General features: G+C 40.6%; 2 protein-coding genes across 2 annotated transcripts; one reads left to right on the forward strand and one right to left on the reverse strand.

The window, feature by feature from the left end:
- Window positions 1-150: 150 nt before the first annotated feature.
- LOC143282367 (m7GpppN-mRNA hydrolase-like) lies at window positions 151-12,595 on the reverse strand. Its single transcript, XM_076587983.1, has 9 exons — window positions 12,447-12,595; window positions 8,832-8,980; window positions 7,011-7,138; window positions 6,467-6,565; window positions 4,821-4,973; window positions 4,203-4,312; window positions 3,416-3,692; window positions 1,364-1,433; window positions 151-514 (listed from the first exon to the last, which is right to left on the reverse strand). The coding sequence occupies exons 1-9, from the start codon at window positions 12,509-12,511 to the stop codon at window positions 387-389; spliced, it is 1,179 nt and encodes a 392-aa protein (XP_076444098.1). The 5' UTR covers window positions 12,512-12,595; the 3' UTR covers window positions 151-386.
- A 431-nt stretch (window positions 12,596-13,026) lies between these two features.
- LOC143281929 (uncharacterized) lies at window positions 13,027-20,910 on the forward strand. The gene is made up of 3 exons (XM_076587229.1): window positions 13,027-13,324; window positions 15,511-15,732; window positions 17,223-20,910. Exons 1-3 carry the CDS (start codon window positions 13,053-13,055, stop codon window positions 17,638-17,640), a joined length of 912 nt encoding a protein of 303 aa, XP_076443344.1. The 5' UTR covers window positions 13,027-13,052; the 3' UTR covers window positions 17,641-20,910.
- The last annotated feature ends 3 nt before the right edge of the window (window positions 20,911-20,913 follow it).

Consider the following 20,913-nt stretch of genomic DNA (forward strand, 5'->3'; position numbering starts at 1 on the left):
TAGAAGCAGCAACCCCAAATGATGCAGACATGAAATGCAACTCATACATACATACACAAATCAAATCAGGTTGTTTATAGCCCAGATGACTACAAAGGGACCATTATTTACACACACACACACACACATCCACCCAGAAACACAGCAAAGTCAAACCATGGAAAGTCTTTATCAATCAACGAGGACAAAGCAGGTGCAGTTTTATCCATGGAAGTATTTTAAAATGTCACTTTAAAATGTCACTTTAAAATAACTGGCCATTGATTTAAGAAGGTGAGGTGATGAATGTCAATTAACACATGTAACCGTGCAGCGCTTTCCATGCACACATCACATCCACATCATCCACTCCCGGAACATATGGCACAAGTGTCATCGGAGGTCCCCTACCACTGGTAGATGTCCAGTATGGACTGTTTGTCAAACTGGAAGTTGAGCATGGCTTTGGAGTGGAACTCATCCAGACGCAGAATGTATGGTCCTGCCCGAATCTGGTTTGCAGAACTGCTGCCACCTGCATACAGAAGATGCCAGTCGGCAACAATGGCAGCAGCATGATGGTAATAACTACATTTTTATAGCACTTTCAAACCTCTCAAAGTGCTTTACAATAACACGTCAGTCAGACACAAAGCACGCAAGGACCACGCGAAAAATGGTTGTGGGTCCACAGAGTACAGATATGGAATAGAGTGCCTTAATTATGTAGACACTGCTTAAGAAGGAATGTTTTCAGACTTGTTTTAAAGGGTGTGAATAAAGGACTGACATACTGAATAAAACTGAATCACTGGACAAGTGGCCAGTGTCAACAACAGCAGCAACATCAGCAGTCCTTAGTTTCTTCTGGGATGTATCATGTGTGACCCAAAACCCATATGCTTCACACATCTGAACTGAGACCAGTGTATGCTGGGGAAGGATCAAAAAGGTATCAAAAAACTTGCTATGTACTCATATGATGCACCTCTGCATGCATGTTGAGAAAGAATTTTTCCTTTTCTTCCAAATAATTTGGACCACTGTTTATCACTGAATGACACAAAAACACAACCACATATGCAAACATGCTCCTCTTAATTTATCATACATAAAAGTCACATACAAGGACCAGATAATACACAGAGTAAAAGTGACAATATCCCCATATCAATCAGTTACTCCCCTGTAATTATTTTTTTTACTTCTGAAACAAAGCAATAAAAAATACAAAACCAAAAACTGCAGAAAAAGATGTCTACTCATTCTGTTATGGATGATCACAAATGAGACCACAAATTGGCAATGATAATAACATATAAAGATCAAACAGAAACAGACAGTGACAAACCATGCCACAGTCATCTGTTGTAACCCAACCTACCTTTATCAGCTGAAGCGTCTTCACTATCTTGTCTCCCTCCTCCGCTCTTCCCGCTGCTCTCCTCCTTTGACTGACAAACATCATCATCATCATCAGTAAACAACACCAATTATAACCTACCTGGGTTCACCACAATCCATTAACCCCTTGTCTGCTACTAACAAGTATGCTCATATGTGAAGGGCTGTCACCTCACTGAGATAAGACAGAGCTTGTCCATTATCCTGTAGTAATCCCTATACAGGGCAACAATCCACAATGGAGCAACAATCCACAAGCTTACAGGTCAGGATGTCAGTCACCATTCTTTACTTGGGAGTGGGACTTTTTTCCTCTTGGCACTGCATTATTTATTTCAGCAAATTCAATTCCACCATTATTATGTACACAAAACAGTGATTGCACTCATAATTCTGGTCACACTGATCTCATTTCAACAAGGTTCTGCTGTTAGTGGGTTAACACAGACTGGAAGCAGAGCAGGGGGAACATGATGAACACTGGGGGCATGAAAACATGAAACTGGGCAAGAGTTTCTGGTGCACCTGTAACAGTATAACGAAAACAAGCAACCAACCCAACAATGAGTCTGAGATTAAGTTTAACACATATCAATCATCTACATGTTTATGAAAGAAAACAAAAATATTGCATCTATTCAGCAAGTCCAATAGCTAGTTTAACACATATCAATCATTTACATGTTTACGAAAGAAAACAAAAATACTGTATTTATTCTACAAGTCCCATATCCTTTTATGGCCATCAGGGTGGTGAATTCATACATCCACTATGTCTAGGGCTGATGGCAGCATCTTCAACCTCTGTCGTCTCCTTGCGCGTACCAAGACCACTGAGGAACTGATCCTGGAGCTGCTGTTTGCAGACAACTGTGCTCTCCTCGCTCATACCGATGAAGCTCTGCAGTTAGTCGTCAACCACTTTACTGATGCAGCCCGGGCTTTTAGCCTCACCATTAGGCTGAAGAAGACCGAAGTCATGTACCAGGCACCCCTTCATGGCACCTACGCACCACCCAAGATCTACATTGACGGGCACCAACTGAATGCTGTGGAACATTTCACTTACCTTGGAAGCATCATCTCCAACGATGCCACAATCTCCAAGGATGTGGACCATCGTCTGTCCAAATCCAGCAGCTCATTTGGTCGTCTCCAGAAACGTGTTTGGCAAAACCACTCCCTAAGACCCTCGACCAAAATCCAGGTCTACAGGGCAGTCGTCATGTATGGATCTGAAGCTTGGGTCCTCTACAGGAGACACATCAAGCTGCTGGAGCGTTTCCACCAGAGATGCCTACACTTCATCATGGGCATCAATTGGCAGGACTATACCACCAACATCGAAGTCCTGGAGAAAGCTGATCTCCCAAGCATCGAGTCAATGCTGATGCTTCGACAGCTGCGCTGGGCAGGGCATGTAGCGCGTATGGACAACTCCAGAATGCCAAAGGCCGTCTTCTACGGCGAACTGCGTGAAGGTAAACGCAGCGTTGGAGCTCCACGCAGACGCTACAAGGACCAACTGAAGCAGCAGATGTCACGGAGCGAAACTGACCACCACAGCTGGGAGACACTGGCAGCAAACAGATCTGCCTGGAAAACTTCCACCAGGAAAGCTGACAGGAATTTTGAAAAGGAAAGGACACAGACAGCCAGGGAAAAACGCGAGCGGAGAAAGGAGGCATCATCTCAAGCTCATCCCTCCAGCGACCAGACAACCTTCACGTGCGCCAGCTGTTCCCGTCAATGCAAGTCAAGGATTGGCCTGTACAGCCACCAGAAGGCTTGCCTCACCCGGACTAGACCTTCTTCCCAGTGATCTTCGGATACGAAGAAACTGCCATCATCATCATCATCATGTCTAGGGCTCAGCACAGGAAGGCAAGGCCCAATCTTCTCCTTCTTCACTCAGTTTTAAAGCTATGAATAACCCTCCTCACCCCCCTCTCCACTTCCAGATCTCACAGTTACATTACAGGCATTTCACAACACAACTAAACAGGAACAGACATTTCACAACACAACTAACCAAGATCTTCACTGGCTTCTCGGTATGTCCGCCCTGAGATGCTGCCGGCATGTCACTGAACTGCTCTCCCAAGTTCTTGGCCACCTGACTCTGCCGACTGCTGCGACCCTGACCTTCTCGACAGGTTGAGGCATCTCCGTCAGGTCCTGGAGCACCCTGTCTCCTCTGGACATCCTTGCCCTTGCCACGGCGTCGACCTTTGGCAGTGAACTGGGAGGCCGGCATGGCCTGCTGCTCTTGTTTCCTGCCCTGCTCTTCAATCCATTTCCGTAATGGTCTGTGGAACAGAAAAGATGGACTGAATGACATTTCTGAAGCAAGTGCATACATACTGAAATACAGAATCGACTTTTTATTCTCATACCAAGTAGAAGGCAAGTAAGAATACAATCTACCATAGACACATATATTAACGCGCCAATACACACACACACAAAGCCACATGGCTCTTTTTATTTTTTTCTGATAAGACAAGTCACAATGCAATCTACTATGGACACACATACAAATGCATCAACACATTCACAAACACAGCCACATGACGTTTTATTTTCATACAAATCAGAAGGCAAGTCACAATACAATCTACTATGAACACACATACAAACGCATCAACACAGACACACACAAACATAGCTACATGACTTTTTATTTTCATACCAACAAGAAGGCAAATCACTATACAATCTACCATGGACGCACGCACAAACGCACCAACGCTCACACACATACAAACATAGCCACACACACAAACTTGTCAAAGAGTATAAAGCACAAAGGAAGTCACCTGACAAATGGACTGACGTTGAAGAAGTTGGCAGCATCCAGATCAGCCTGCTGAGGAGCAGTGTCGTTCTTGTGGACAGGCAGAGAGTAAACCGGGATCCACTTGTGTGCCTGCATACACACACCCTCTGTCCAGCACACCATGACTGACCCTCGCACACTGTCACTCCTCCTTTGAACTCAATGTCTCTTCACTGTGAGTGATATCAGGTGAGTGGAAATGGGAAGGGAGAATGACAGAGAAAGAGACTGACAGAACAAAATGAGAGAGAGACTGGAAGAAGTAAGTGGATGACACTACTAAAATGCACTAAAACATTACAGTCACTGTAAAGGGAATGAATCATTCAGAAACTGAAAACTAACAAACGTTTAAGAATAGTAAATTTGATATTAATATCATTGCACTCTTACTGGACCATCTCTTGTTAAGGAATCTTAGTAAATATATATATTATATACAAAAACATCATTTGGGTTCTCATATCATTAGTTATCTCATGTAAATCTCATCCTGAATAAAAAAAAAAAAATGCAATGCACACAACCCACAATAAAATAAAGGTTCAGGGGGACAGAAAGGGGTTCACTCCTTAACCAGCTCATGCCAAACACCCACTTTGATTTCTCGACGCAGTTTGGCCTGGATGAGGGCATCGAAAGGCACATCGGGGATGATGTACAGCTTGTGGAAGCGATCTTGGATCCACTGCACAATGCCCCTGTCTTCACGTATTTTGTCAGACACGTTCAGCCCCGTCTCTTCCTCAATCTAGAAGGAAAGTGACAGCCATCACCATATGATTTTCAAGTTCATCTTATCTATATTACATTATCTACATGTTTATTTTTTTATGCATAAATCTTTTTTTTCTTTTTTTAAATTGTTTATGGACATGCATATCTCAGCTGTTTTGTCCAGTTTCAGTTTCTCAGGAGGCATCACTGTGTTCGGATAAATCCATACATACTACAACACATCTGCAAGGTAACTGCCTGACCAGCAACACAATCCAACATGCCAAACAGGGCTTGAGATATGAGTGCGTGTATCTATTTGTGTACCTATCAGAATGATTTTTTTTTTCTACAGAATTCTGCCAGAGGACACCCTTTCTTTGCCATAAAGATTTTCTCAGAGAGCCAAGAGTTGGCTGCACACAGGACCTCAGTTTATCATCTCATCCAAATGACTGGATGCTCAGTCTGATTCTCCAAGGAGAAAGGCTGAGACCGGGATTCTTCTTCTTCTTCTGCGTTCACTCGTATGCACACGAGTGGGCTTTTACGTGTATGACCGTTTTTACCCCGCCATGTAGGCAGCCATACTCCGTTTTCGGGGGTGTGCATGCTGGGTATGTTCTTGTTTCCATAACCCACCGAACGCTGACATGGATTACAGGATCTTTAACGTGCGTATTTGATCTTCTGCTTGCATATACACACGAAGGGGGTTCAGGCACTAGCAGGTGTGCACATAGGCTGACCTGGGAGATCATAAAAATCTCCACCCTTTACCCACCAGGCGCCGTCACCGTGATTCGAACCCGGGACCCTCAGATTGAAAGTCCAATGCTTTAACCATTCGGCTATTGCGCCCGTCAGAACCGGATTCAAACCCTGACCCTCGTGGACACTCTAGTCCACTATTGGTAGATTAGCATCTAAACCATTCTGCCACCTTCCTCCTTTTGTCCATGGATCTGTGTATTCTCCAGATTAATGGTTCATCTAACCACTTATCCAACTGTCCGTTCAATTATGCATTTTAATCTGCTGGTTTAATTAATCATCATGTTATATGTTTTCTAAACAAAACTACAGGCAGCATGGGACTTTTCACGAAATGGAAATGTGAAACTGGCAGTAGCATCGACAGCGCACATTTTGAAAAACTGATCACTTGTCTGTTTTCTTTACTGGTCAGCTGTTCTGATTTCTTCAATCAATGACTCCATGTATCCTTCAATTAGTTTCTGTTTTCTCATTCATACTTTTTTTTTCTTTTTTTTTCACACATACACATGCACAAATATAGAAATAAAGAAATACCTGTAAACACACACACACACACACACACACACAAGAGTCTTCAGACAAGCACACATGCATGATAAACAATATGTACTATCATAAAAATTATCATCATTGTTACTATATACAATCATTACCAAAATCATACAGAATATATACTACAAAGTACAAAAGCAAATATATACTTTCTCTTTGTGTCACCTGCATGTGCCGGTTGGCTGTGAAACTTACCTCTCTAACAGCACAGTTTATTCCGCTTTCCAGATTCTCTTTTTTGCCCTTTGGGAATCCCCAAGATGTCTTGCTGCCAAATCCTTGCACCATCAACACCTGAAAGACATACATGACATTGTGTTTATCATACACACTATCAGCGATGCTGCAGAGCAATGTACCAGGGTATGATAACAATGATGTTGAGCATGTTACCCGTCTCTAAGAGCATGCTAGTAGCATTTTATAAAAATGAACATGGACAGCATTCATGAAAGTGATGTGAATATGTACAGAAAAAAAAAAGAAAACAGTCATGCAAAACTAACAACCCATCCACAAACTTTAAAAACAATGCACTGAAACACACACACAGTAGAATAATTCTGTAGGTATTATAAGCATACTTATAAATACTGGATAACAAAAAATCAAAATAAGGGTAAGCATGTCAGGACCCCCCAAAAATCATAATACTGTCTTAACAACACACACACACACACACACCACACCACACACACACACACACACACACACACACACACACACAAAATTAACTTACATGTGTATAGTTTGGAGTCAGAATGATTCCTCCAAAGCAAGGGGTCAGACGCTTCTTTTCCTGCCAAGTCTGATACAGGCTCTCAAAGTTATCCAGAGGATAACTGAGCTCTGTCAAGTATGCCAACACTTCAACCAAGTCAAGGAATCAATATTACACCTTTTTGATTCCCTCTTAGTCTTAGTTACCATATTTAGTTTCCATCTGGGGCAACTGATCCACTGAGAAGGACGTTCAAAGAAAAAACAAGTAATGCAGAAAATTCTTGAGAAAAAGAGAGAGAGAGAGAGAGAGAGAGAGAGAGAGAGAGAGAGAGAGAGAGAGAGAGAGAGAGAGAGAGAGAGAGAGAGAGAGAGAGAGAGAGAGAGAGTATGTGTGTTTTGTAGTTGTTGATATCATAATCAGTTTGCATTTGGGATATCACTGATGCCATTGCGAGGGACAAAAAGGGGTGGGGGTGGGGAGCAAAAACAAGGAAGACAATTTAGAACAAAGAAAAAAGGACACTACAAAGCAGCTCATCATGCAAGACAGCATTTTATTTTTAATTGTGCAATCATGAACGTGAACTTTAAACCCATAACCTTGACTTTTAAAAGGGTTCATTTCCAGAAGACTGTAAGTGTAACCAGTGGTATCATGCTCAATTAGTCAATAAAATTAATAAATTTCTAAAATGCCAGAGCAGTGTTCCAAGTTTACTTTAATTGGTTTTCAAATAATAGTTTTACCATGTCTCAGAAAAGTTCTACTTTTCTCCCAATAATGGCATGTCAGTACTTGAGTTTGACTCTGACCTTGACTTTCAATAGAATTGTTGTTCTCAATCTGAAAGGCGCAATAGCCGAGTGGTTAAATGCTGGACTTTCAATCTGAGGGTCCCAGGTTCATATCTCAGTAACAGCGCCTGGTGGGTAAAGGGTGGAGATTTTTCTGATCTCCCAGGTCAACATATGTGCAGACCTGCTAGTGCCTGAACCCCCTTCGTGTGTATACGCAAGCAGAAGATCAAATACGCACGTTAAAGATCCTGTAAACCATGCATGTCAGCAATCGGTGAGTTATGGAAACAATAACATACCCAGCATGCACGCTCCCGGAAAACGGGAGTATGGCTGCCTACATGGCGGGGTAAAAACAGTCATACACGTAAAAGCTCACCCATGTACATACCAGTGAACATGGAAGTTGCAGCCCATGAACGAACAAGTAGTTCTCAATCTGATGTTTGACCTTGAGTTTAAACAGATTTTTCTGTCACCATAGCTAGTTTCAATTACAAACGAAGGTTCATGAATTTTTCTATTGCAAAGTAAAGATCTAATATATAAGTATCATTCTGCCACATTTGGTTCTTATACAACATGTAGTTGCTGAAAAAATGTCAATGCTAGATCTTTAACAGACATACAATTCTTAGACTGAGTGGTAACTTTCCACATTTACACAGTTTACAGTATATGTATAATAATGTGAAGGCTATTCAATGAATTCACGACACAGAAAGAGACACAGAGAGAGTGTATAAAGCATGTGACTTTAGAGGTAATTATGGATGATGCACCTGTGTGTGCATGTATGTGTGTTTATGAGTCAACATTTGCATGCTATGTGAGCGTACATGTATACATATCAACCCTTGTCCAACTAATTCTTACCTCTAAAGGGTAAGGTAGAGATATAATTATTATCTTTGAAATTTGGTAAATGGATGTGGGGGAACAAGTGGGGAGTCCTGCTTAATAATGAAAGTGATCATCAGCAAGACATCATTATATCTATAGTTGTCCGGTGACAAAAAAAACTATGCAAAAAGGATACTGTGCTTGCTAAAGACTTTATGGTTACACTTAGGTGGTGGGGGTTTCATCTGAAGACAGTAAAAGTCTAAGTAGTGCCAGTGGGCATTCTCCAGGACGTCAAATACCTGAATCTGGTCCCACTTCTTCTCACTGTTGATTACAAAACGACTGAAACAAGACAAACAACTTGGAGGTTAATTCTTTGCATCAACAATTCTTTCTATTATATGACAAACAGATCAGCAAAGAACACAAACAATAACATTGAAAGCAACTCAAGCTGGTCAACATTCTCCCCAACCCTTACTTCACCCCTTGACATTACAGAAACCTTTCCTTGAAGTTCTAGCAGGGGGACCTTTGTATTTAAATTCAGCATTCTCCCAAAGTGTTTAACCAGTCCGGAACTCTTCATCCGCAGTAACAGCAGGGGCGTCAACCTTGACATCTTGTAAGTTTTATCCTGTTCTGTGCTAATAAGTAAGTACTCAAGACAACCACATGCACAAAGTGCTTCCACAGTGCATACACAATAGATCTATGAATCACCAATCTGTTATTGAATATACTTCCCCCCCCCACCCCCTCTCCCTCCAAACCAACATCCATAACACACTAGTGTTCACTTTTGTAAAAGTGAAAACACAGTGAACAAACATCTGGCCCCTCCCTTCTCTGTTTGCTTTTGTTGTGCCAGTTTCTCACACTGAAATGAAAAAAAGAGGGGGTGGGGATAACTTGAACTTGACTCAGATGTTTGAGGCCTGTTCATCGTTCAATTAGATACAGTATACCAGCATGCGTGGCCTAATGATTGCATACTGGATCATAAATACTTGGAGAGTTGGCCCATTGAGCGTTTAACCTAGTCTTGAAAGCTGACATGGTTGGGGCAGTCACAACACTATCTGGCAAACCATTCCATTTATTTATGACTCGCTCAGTAAAGAAGAACTGTGCACTTTCCGTCTACAATGTGATTTATTTAGCATTAAATTATTACCTCTTCTGTTCCTACTTACTGCAGGTGATAGTTTGAGATTTTTGGTCTTGTTGATTCCGTTTATGTATTAATTATATCTTCCCGCTGCCTCCTGTGTTCTAGAATAGGTAGCTTAAGGAAAGCGAGTCTTCCATGATAAGGCTTGTTCTTCAAATGACCAATCAGTTTCGTTGCCCGTCGCTGGATGTCTTCCACCTCTCTGCACAATGTTTTTGACTGCAGGTTCCAGATCGAATGTCCATATTCCAAAATGGGTCACTCTCAGCAAGTGCCAGGTTGTATTCCTCCCCACTGTTAGTTTTCCCTTTCATGTAGTAAATTATTTCCGATTTGCAGTTTCCTAGCTTCATTACACTGCAGTTTTCTGGATGGAAGTGGAGTGGCCACTCTCTAGACCACTGCTGTAGGTTGTCTAGGTCATCTTGGAGGACTTGTGAAGTACCTACTTGGTCACTCTGTGTGAACAACTTCGTGGCATCGGCAAACAATTTCACACTGCTCTTCACACTGCTAGGAAGGTCATTAATGTTCAACCGGAAAAGCAGGGGTCCAAGAACACTTCCTTGTGGGATACCGCTTGTGACATCTGCCTGCTGTGATGTTGTTCCATTCACAACCACCCTCTGCTTCCTTTGAGACATAAAGTCCTGGATCCAGAGTAATACCCTGCCTGATACTCCATGTGTGTGGATCTTAGAAACAAATCTGCGATGCAGGACGCTGTCAAATGCTTTCTGGTAATCCATATAGATAGCATCAATGGAGCCACCTCTATCCAGGGTTCTTGTCTAGTTATATCAAATATGTCCAACAATTGCGTAGCACATAAGCGTCCCTGAACAAAGCCACATTGTTCTCATTCATCAGGTTGTCTTAAGATGGTCTATGAGCTGGTCCCTTACCAATGTCTCAAGAGAATGCATGTGAGACTCACAAGTCTGTAGTTATTTGCCATGATCTTAATTCCCTTCTCAAAAATTTATTTGTGATATATCTTTATTCAATTTCATACCCATTCCACAAAGAAAAACGCACAAATCATTTCATAAACATTTTTTTTTTTTTTAAAGGGTCACTGTCAGTTTGCACACCTTTTGGCACTGGTTTTAAAAAAACAAAACAAAAACAAACAAATGCCTAGAGTCCAATATCAGTGTTGCTCAGATTATGAAATAATTCATATCCTTCCATAGCTATTTCGCACTCACTCACACCGTAGTGCCTGTTTTTATGGTAGCACCTCAGTACTTCCAATAATGTCCAGTTTATGTAGTTCTACTTGTGCTTGGAATTCTGCTCTTTTATTCAGAAAACAATCAGCATTTGTATTTTAACAAGTGGTATGTTTCTTTCCACTGTTTTGACTAGATAAAGCAGGAGTTTTAAAACTATGTACATACATTTGTTCTTTTCTTCTGGACTGGGTTTACTACTCCTTGCCTCTCCTGTTTGGGTCCCGCCCTATGTTTATGATCTGGCCCTGGCGTTGAATCCAATGGGCTGTTGTATCCACCGAGTTTTGTTGAGCCTCTCTCTTTTGCTTCAGCTCCTTATAGAATTTCTGATCCTGATCTCTCTCCAAAGGAGTCATATCTCTCCTGACAGAAATTCTCCTTACTGAGCTAGAGCCCTTGTCGTGTTGATCCTCATTTCCTCTGTTTTCCTTTCTCATTTTGGTAACAGCACATACCACATCATCCCGGGTGGTCTGACTGTCAAATTTCACCATGACTGGTCCATCTTGAGTCCCTTTTATCTTGAAATTCCCCCAAACATCTAACATCCACTGGGGTGTGAGGTATTTTGACTTCTTTAAGTACATCTGTCACTTTGTCCAAGTCAAGCTTTTTCCTAGTCTCACGGTCTGCTGATGAACTTTCTGGTAAGCCAAACATCATAGCATTTTTTTGTCTTCTTACTCTATTTTCTGTTTCTTCCAACTGTTCCTTGGCTTTCTGATCAACTAGTCTTTTGACATTTTCCATGTTTGTGGAACTAGCCTCCAGTTTTTCTCTGGTCTTTCTATTCACAAAAACTTTCATGCTCTCAATTTTTCTCACATTCTCATCTTGAAGTTCACTATGGATAGTGCGGACAGCATCAGCCATGGTTTTGGGAAACTTGCCAGACTCTGTTTAATCATTTTTTGTCAATTTGTCCTTCACAGATACTACCTATACTTATATCCAATTATCCTCCACTTCTTTCTGCAGCATCATTATTCCCCCCTACGAATCTGACCGCCAATATATTACATGAGCTACTGCAGTACCAGAGTGTTTCTCTGTTCTGTGGACAATGTAACAATGAATGCAAAGATGGTGAAAATGCTTTGCTGTGTTAATCATGTGACAAATGGTTTCATGCAAACTGGCAAGGCACTGATGACGACGTATATCGTATTATCTCCAAAGACAGCAATTCGAAACAGGGTGAGTGTCTACACCACCAGAAAAAAACACATCAACAATTCCAATACTCTGAACACCACAACAGTCAAAAAAACAAAAAAAAACAAAAAAACGAAAAAAGGCCAGAGCTCATCTAACCACCACGCTATCTCCACACATGCGCACCCCCTCAAAAAAATGAATGAAAATATAAAAGAATGAAAATATCAATGCATAGAACCTGCAGAGATCAGCCATAATATGAGTTGGTATGTCTAAGTCTCCTTTTTTCTTCGGTTTTGCCATTTTGTGAAATTAACAAAACGAAAACTCAGAAAAACAACGTTTGTCGTCCTGCTGCCCCCTCGCTACTGCTTGCTTCTCAATTGTTCCCCTTTGTCAGATTGTTATCAATCGTTTTAGCGAAATCTTGTAATAAAAGGCAAAACAAAACTAACAGTCCAACCACCCAGCCAACCAACCAACAAAGTAATAAGATTTTAGTTCTTATCAAAGTAACGTAGACTTATCTAACACAATAACAACAAAATCACTTATCATACTCTGAAAGATGTACCTCATTATGAAAACTGAGGTGGTGTCTGTCAATCCATTATGTTAATAGAAAAATATTTGTTTTCAAAAGACATGTATTAAAATCGACTTATCAAAATATTCAAATCGAGTAATTGATTATCAATTTCAATTGTATACGTCCATCGTGGAATATTGATTTGATACGGGGAAAAAAGCTCAATCATTGTGTCAAGTTGTAGTGATTAGACACTAAACAAACCACATCAAATAAAGGGAGGCCATTCTTCACGAACAAAGTATCAAAGTGAAAATGCAGTGTGCTTGTGCAAAATCCACGCAGCTCTTTTATTTTACACAGAAGGTGGGGCTTGTTTCGCGTGCACTGTCGCTGTCTGCAAGTCTTGAGTTCCGGAGCAGACAACGAGGACCTCACGTTGTCAGATCTCCAGTCAACAAACTCTTCTTGACACAAGGAGATGCAGAGCATTTTGAGGCACTGGAAGAATTCATCAATCAAGATGGAAGCCAAGGACAAGGCAGTGGTCTGCATCTCCAGCGCAAAACGGAAGCTTTGATTAGCAGGTTAGAGTTACTTAGAAGAAAAATGTAATTCAACAAAAGCCAATGTTATTTTTTCTTGATATTATTAGCTTAATTTAGGATTATACAAAGGTTCCGGTTTGCTGTTGTGTTATGGGGTTTGTTTGGGTAGTCAGTGCCTAACTGAGGGGACTGGACAATGGGGCTGGGGCCATCCACCCCTATTTCAGGCCTCTAGACAGTGTTGGTAGGCCGAACTTTGTTGTGGGTGGGAAGGAAGGGATTTGGGTGGGAGGGGGGGATGTGTGGGGTGGGGATGGAGGGGTGGGGGGGGCAGTGGGGGGAAGGGGAGAGGGGGAGGGGCTGTCAGAAGTAGGATTGGACATCATTATCAGGTGGGATCTCTTACGCTGTTCTTCTGATGGTGCCCAACTTAGCTGGTGTAGCATTTCTTCCACGCTGGACGTTTGACAGTAGTGATTTACCACCCAGAGGGCGGCCCTTCTTTGGATTTTCTCTAGGGTCTGTGTGTTGTTGACTTGGTACGGATCCCAGATCTGGCAGGCATATTCAAACTGGGTTCGTACTAGGGCCTTAAAAGCGCAGTCTTTGATCGAGATGGCACTGGTCTTCAGATTTCGGTGAAGAAAGCCTAAGGTCTTGTTGGCTTTACTTGCTATGTTGTTGGTGTGTTTTTTCCAGCTAAGGTCAGTGGAGATCGTGACACCAAGGTTCTTGGCTTCACTGGAGGATTTTAGTGGGTGATCACGCAGATGGTATATTGTTTTCCATTTCTTGCCCAAGTGCAGGACTTCACATTTGTTTTTTTGCCTTTTTAGTTGTTTTTTTTTAATCATTTTAATTTGATCAGTTTATCAGACTTAACAAAGTTCCACAAGTTAAGTACAAGCAGGTTTTGATTTATTTTTTTATTTTTTTTTATGTAGACCATTTTTAAATGCAGTTTACTGTGCTCTAGGCAGCTATACATTGTTTTTGGAGTGTGTACACAGGATATGTTTGAGACTGACCATTGTTTCCATAAGTTGTATAACCCACCCGCCAAACACAAACATTTTTTACTGATTTGTCGTGGCCCCCAACCGTAGGGTCATCATCTGATGGAAAACACTTTTACCTCAAAGGCTCACAAAGCCAGTCACAGAGCATGTTTCTGGTTTGCCAATCACAGGGCTTCTCATTACAAATTTGCCAGTTTTTACATTCATTCGGTCTTGGGTGTTCTGATCATAAGCATCATTAAGATAGTCATAAAAGCATCATTAAGATGGATCTTATTGAAGGAGCCTGTTTTCCGAACTACAAATTACAATGAATTTGATACTGCTTTCAACGCTTTTTTTGTGGAGAAACATGTCAAACATTTTTTATACATGACTGTAAAACTGTGGCTGCTGTGAACCATAAGTGGAACAGGCAATCATAATGCACTTCTCCCGACCGTCAGTGGAATAGGCATGTGGTCAATAGGTTCACCTGACCATCGGAGGAATAGAATCATTCTTACTGATGACACCTTCAATTTAAGGGATATTTAATACATTTGACCTTCTTACAAATTCTGCATGTACTGAAACGCATTAAAGAGATTATGGCGCATACATTACACTTACAGGTCTGCACATATGTTGATGAGTGATTAGGAAACGAAACTTCCACCATAAGCATATCACTCCTCTAAGTATTACTCAATTAGTTGGATTTGATCCCAGTACCCTCAGTTTCAAGGTCAAACATTCTGATTGGCTGCTCCATTCAATTTTTTTTTCAGATAAATTTGTTGGACCAATAGTATGGAAGTTTTAGATATTATCTTTTGTAGTTTTATAATGTTTTCACTTATACTATAGTACTTTTTATTAGTGAAATATATGATCCTGTATAAGTTTAACTGGTGTGTGTGGATGTGCGTGAGAGAGAGATATGTTTGTTGATTTTTTAAAAATTATTATGAACTTTAAGAACCTCATCAGTCCTGTTGTTGTTTTTGTTTGTTGTTGTTATTTTTTTTACCCCCGGAAACAGAGTGTGGTTGCCAACATGGCAGGGTAAAAACAGTCGTACACATAAAAGCCCACTCGTGTACATGCTAGTGAATGTGGGAGTTGCAGCCCACGAACGCAGAAGAAGAAGAAGGTTTTTTTGTGGGTTTTTTGGTTTGGTTTTGGTTTTGTAATGTGTTTTGTTGTTGTTTTTATAATCTACAGACAACTCCAGCAGCAGCAGAGAAAAGTGAAGAAGAAAATGTTGGAGAGAAAGGTATTCAAACAGCCACAGGAGATTAACCTGTTGACCTGGAATGCCAAGCAGCAGATTCGCTACCTTAATGAGGAATTCCCAGATGAATGGACTGCGGAGCAACTGGCTGAAAGTTTTCCTGTTAGTCTAGAAGGTGTAAAACAACTGCTGAAAAATTCATACATGCCAAGGTACTGTTGTTTTACTGCTGGTGCTGGTTGTACTTGAATGGTTTTAAATGTACACATGGTTGTCCCCATTTGAATTGATCTCATTTAAGTTGTCTCATTGGGTAGGTTGACACAATTTTCGGCTTCAACCAGTAGCCTTTCTTGTCTCAGTAACTGTTCCTTGCTTAACTTGACCTCGGCTTAATTGACAGCTTGCATACCTCAGCCAATTTTTTTCTGTCCCAGAACAAAATCTACACACACACACACACACACACACACACATGTATGATGTTAGTTTTGTATATATATATTTATAATGTACTATATAGGATATATGTAGGGTGAAATGGCCTGCTGATCACTGGCACCTGAATCTAAAATGATAAATTTTATATTGTGTTAAAGTTCTATAATGATATATATATATATATGTGTGTGTGTGTGTGTAAAGAGAGAGAGAGAACTATTTGTCACATTCAGGTGTAGCAGCCTCTTCTTACACCGCTGGTTTTTACCCCATGGCATGTCTGGCTGGCCCAGATTTACTTTGGGGTCTTTCTAGGTTAGCCTGGAATGACCCCAAGGGTAAAATTGACCTAATCAGAACTAGCCCCCCACCCCAGAACCCCCCTACCCCAACCCCAAATACCCACAAATGGATTTTACCCCCTCCCTGTTTGCCCGTGTTGTACTATCAGAAAATGACCCCCAGGAGAAAATTTGGCCCAGTTAGATTTAAACCCCTATTACAATTTTGTCCACTATCCAGTCCTTCACCCAGGCTAGATCACATTAACTTCCGTCTTCTGGATCTTCATATGTTTTGCTGGAATGACACCTGAGGTGAATCTAGCCCAGTTAGACCTTGACATCACCTCCCGAAGTTGGGATTCAGCTCCCATTGGAAAGGAATGTTAACATATACCTGACTGGCCTCAAATATACCCAAGGGTAAGCTTAACATAGACAGAGTGGCCCCCACCCACCCCATACTTCATCCGTTCCACCATGCTCCTTCCACCCTTAGATCCATGCACCAACCATCGAGTGAGTGGGACAGGTGATTAAGTTTGGGTCAGTATAAAAATGAGCTTTCCTCTTCCCATTTTTCTCCAGTGAAATATACACTCATACATTTTTGTCTGATTACTGTAATTCTTCAATACTTGTATCATGTGATTCATTCAGGAGCGTTTCCTTGTATTGGTGTTGGTGCATGTTTCTGTGCATGTGCGTCTGTCTGCTTGTCTGTCTGCATTTGAAAAATCATCCCATTGCGCGCAGTCAGTTGGGAATATTTCAGTTGGGATCATAATTATTAGGATGTGTCCACATATTACATGCAAGCACCCGTGTGTGAATGACTCGGACTCATCAGAGTGTATAAAATCTGTATCGGATGCTGTTATTGCACATTCAGTTCTGTGTACAATAATATGAATTTACAAGACATTTTGCTGTTAATCTTCCTCTCACCATACACACATGTACTCTCTTTTTGATTGCAGATCAGAGCAGGAGATAGCTAAGCACGACAGGCGGGTGGTCGACCACTGGCGTCAGCTCAAAGAAATCCTTGCTCTACAAGTCGGCCCTGTTGAGGAGAGGCAAGCCAGTCAGTTCCAACACATCATCGAGGCCGGCAAGCTCCCTCTCATGATCAACGCCGGAGGCTGTTCTCAACTCCCTGTGCCCAGGACTGCAAGAAAAGGCAGGGCCCAGCGACAGAAACAGATGGGGTTGTTCGAGTCCATTGTGGCAGGCTCTCAGGTGGTTAAAGCTCAGGAGGTGGTGACAAAGCAGATAGGAGGGCAGACAGGTGCAGAAGCAAAGGACAGACTGTTGAAAGAGATCGCCGAGTTCCAAAAGGGAAAGAGGAAAGCAATTCCTGCACACTTTCCTGATCAATCAAGAAATCAGAGATGAAGGATTGTTTTTTCTTCAGAGTATACATGTATATATACATTGTATGTATGTGTGTGAATGTGTGTGCATCCATGCAGGTGTATGACATGTATGTTTGCGCATCATCTGAGAGAGGTGTACGAATAAGCAAACGAATGCCATGTTTCGAAACATTGATTCTTCTACACAGACTGAAAAAAAACAAACACTTGATGCACAAATTTGTGAGCATTATTTCTTTATTACTGTACAATGAAAAAGACTGTGTACAAGTAAACAATGCACATATTTGAAAATTAAAAACAACAGTGTATTGATTGTTTTGTGTTTGCTCAGTATAAGGACAATATGTTGTAAACTAATTGAAATTAAATGACATAAATAAAGCAACAATGAGCACCAGACATTGCAGCAGGATGGCACCCTCTTGTTTTTAAAACGTACATGAATAAAATGTGTGTGTGTGTGCATGACTTTGTATGCATGTTTCAATTTCCTTTAGCAAATGATATGATTGTGTAAGTTCATGACGAGAATTACGAAAAGCAAGGGATTTCAATAGCATTCTAGATATTGTCTTGCTCCATGTTTTGCAAGTCTTGTCACCATGTTCTACAAACTGATTATGAAGGTTTTATGTTGTCTCGGGGTTTGAAGCAACACATTTTTGTTTTGGTCTAAAGTGGCAAATCTTTTGAAGATACTATTCAAATGACATGAACAATACACAGGTATAATTATGTAGGTACATTTCCCTATCTTTGTAATATCTTATGTTTATTAATTCAGTGTGTGGAAATTTTTTTCTAACAAGAAAGAGTTGGGTGGTTTTATAATTAGATACTAAAATGTGTTTCTGCAATACTTGTTATTAGAGCTGTAATGTTTCTTGAGGAAATTGACTTGCAAGTTCTGCCTCTACCTCAGTTCCACCCAAACCTTACCACCTTGTTTTCTTCCCTCACAACTTACATATAAACAAAAGTATTTGTATCCGTGTCTTGGACATACTGATCCAGAACACAAGGATAAACAAATGCTGTCTGGACAAAACAGAAATTAATGACTGCTGTTAAGAGTTTTATTGTGTGCTTGCAGAGCTGCTTCATATTTTATCCACACACACACACTTGTAGCCACATGTTTCCTAAAAACAACTTGAAGACCAACACTCTCTGGGACACTTCCCATCCAAACACAAGAATGAGAAGTGTCCTGGCAGGAAATCTTGGGCATCACATACAAGATCTTTGGGAAACCCTGAAAAATAACCAACATGCCCAGCCAGATCCTTCGTTCAGCAGAAACAGCCTGTCTCTTTTTCACCATGGCTGATAACAACAGTTAGAATGCACTGTGAGACGTGTCAGTGTTCTAATATCATTGTCCATTTTCACCTTGAGGATTGCATCAGACATTGATTGTGCTCTCTTTGTAAGGTGGACTTGCTCTTTGGCATCAACGAACAATAAATCATTAGATACATCTGTTGTCATGGTCTTGTGTCATATCAACATTTCTTTTTCCACACACATACGGATGTACACACACACACACACACACACACATATATATATATATATATATATGTATACATATATATTATACACATTTTCTGAATACACTGAACAAATCCATGAGAGATTTCTTCTGCTAAAAATGAGATGTTAGACCATTCTAACATTCATAACAATCACTATAAACCATCAACCATCACCTCCCTCCGCAAACCTAACAGACCACAAACAATATTCATCATGACAAATAGATCAGAAACAAAATCCAACATAATCATCAAATAGTCCATTCATCACAACTATTCAAGGTCCAAACATTACATCCACAACTATGTTTATCTTGACAGATGGGCCAGAAACAAAATCCACTGTAACAAATCTAACAGTATAACAACATTGATCATGAGAAACTGAATGGTCCAGAAATGATATCCATCATGCCAAACAGGTCCAAAAACATTCATCATGACAAGTCAGATAGTCCAAAACAATAAGATGTTCTCAGCTTCCTGCTACTTTTGCTAACTCCTATCTGTGTAACAACTCCATTCAACAGAGTACACATGCACACTGGCCACAAGTTGGCTGGACTTGTGGTTCTTTCACTTTCCTTCCTTCACTCTTCCTAGCTCTTTCACTGTTTTTCCCTCTGTCTTACACTAGCAACAGACCCAACACTGACCCTTAGGAATACACACACACACACACACACACACACACAAAATATTATGCTTACATACATATTTATGTGCATATACAGTGTCTGAAAGTTAAGTGGAATAATTTTACTTGGTTACCGAACAGAAAATGAAGTCATGAAACCCTGAGAAAATATTTCTGCCTCACTTTCCACAACTTGCCAAAAACCAAAAGAGAAAACTAGATAAGCAAAACACCATTTCCAGAAACTGAACAAAAGAATATATTTACCTGCACAAATACGGTCTTCAAGAAAATAATGTGGTATACTGGAAGTACACTGCAAACTGAGGATTAATAAGTAGACAACAGAATTAAGCCTTTGACAGCTGAACCTTGATGAAATGAGATCAGTGTGGTAAGAGTGAAGTGCAGTCACTACTTTTTGTGTACTTATCAATGTTGTAATTGATTTTGCTGGACAAGAGTAATGGAATCCCAGCAGGAAGATGTCCACATAAAGAATGGTGACTGACATGAGAGTTCAGTCTTATCTCCATGATGTGACAGCCCATTACAGATGAGTATGTTTGTCAGCAGCTCTAATGGGGTTAAAAAGAGGCACATGATGAAAGAAAAGAGGCTATTCTGGCAAACACAACAGAACAGGGCAACCAATGCCCTGCTGTGAACGTACACTCATGCCACCTTCATGTGACAGTCATCTTGCATGTACCTCTAAGGCTGCCAAGAAAATCAAATATTACAACAGCTAAATTCCATGTGAATGGCCATCAAACAAAAACAACATTTCCCAAAAAAATTTCAAAAAGAAGACAAGAAAACGGCAGCTGAAAGAAAAAAACGGGGTTTTCATAGCACCCGTCCAAAATGGGAAAATTATCAATATGAGAAAAATGAATTCCAACACCACAATGAATAGTATTTTGGGAAAAAAGATAATCCAGCTATATAATTTCTCCCTCAACAAATAAACAATCAATCATGATGAATGGAAGACTCTTTCAGGGGAGAAAAAAAGTAATATTCTCTTCAAACTGCAAAGACTTATTTCTAGACTTGATAATCAGAATATTATGTGTACTGCTACATCTCCTAACTAAAAAAAAAAAAAAAA

This window comes from Babylonia areolata, chromosome 5 (genome assembly GCF_041734735.1).
Source record: "Babylonia areolata isolate BAREFJ2019XMU chromosome 5, ASM4173473v1, whole genome shotgun sequence".
Classification (NCBI taxonomy): Eukaryota; Metazoa; Mollusca; class Gastropoda; order Neogastropoda; family Buccinidae; genus Babylonia; species Babylonia areolata.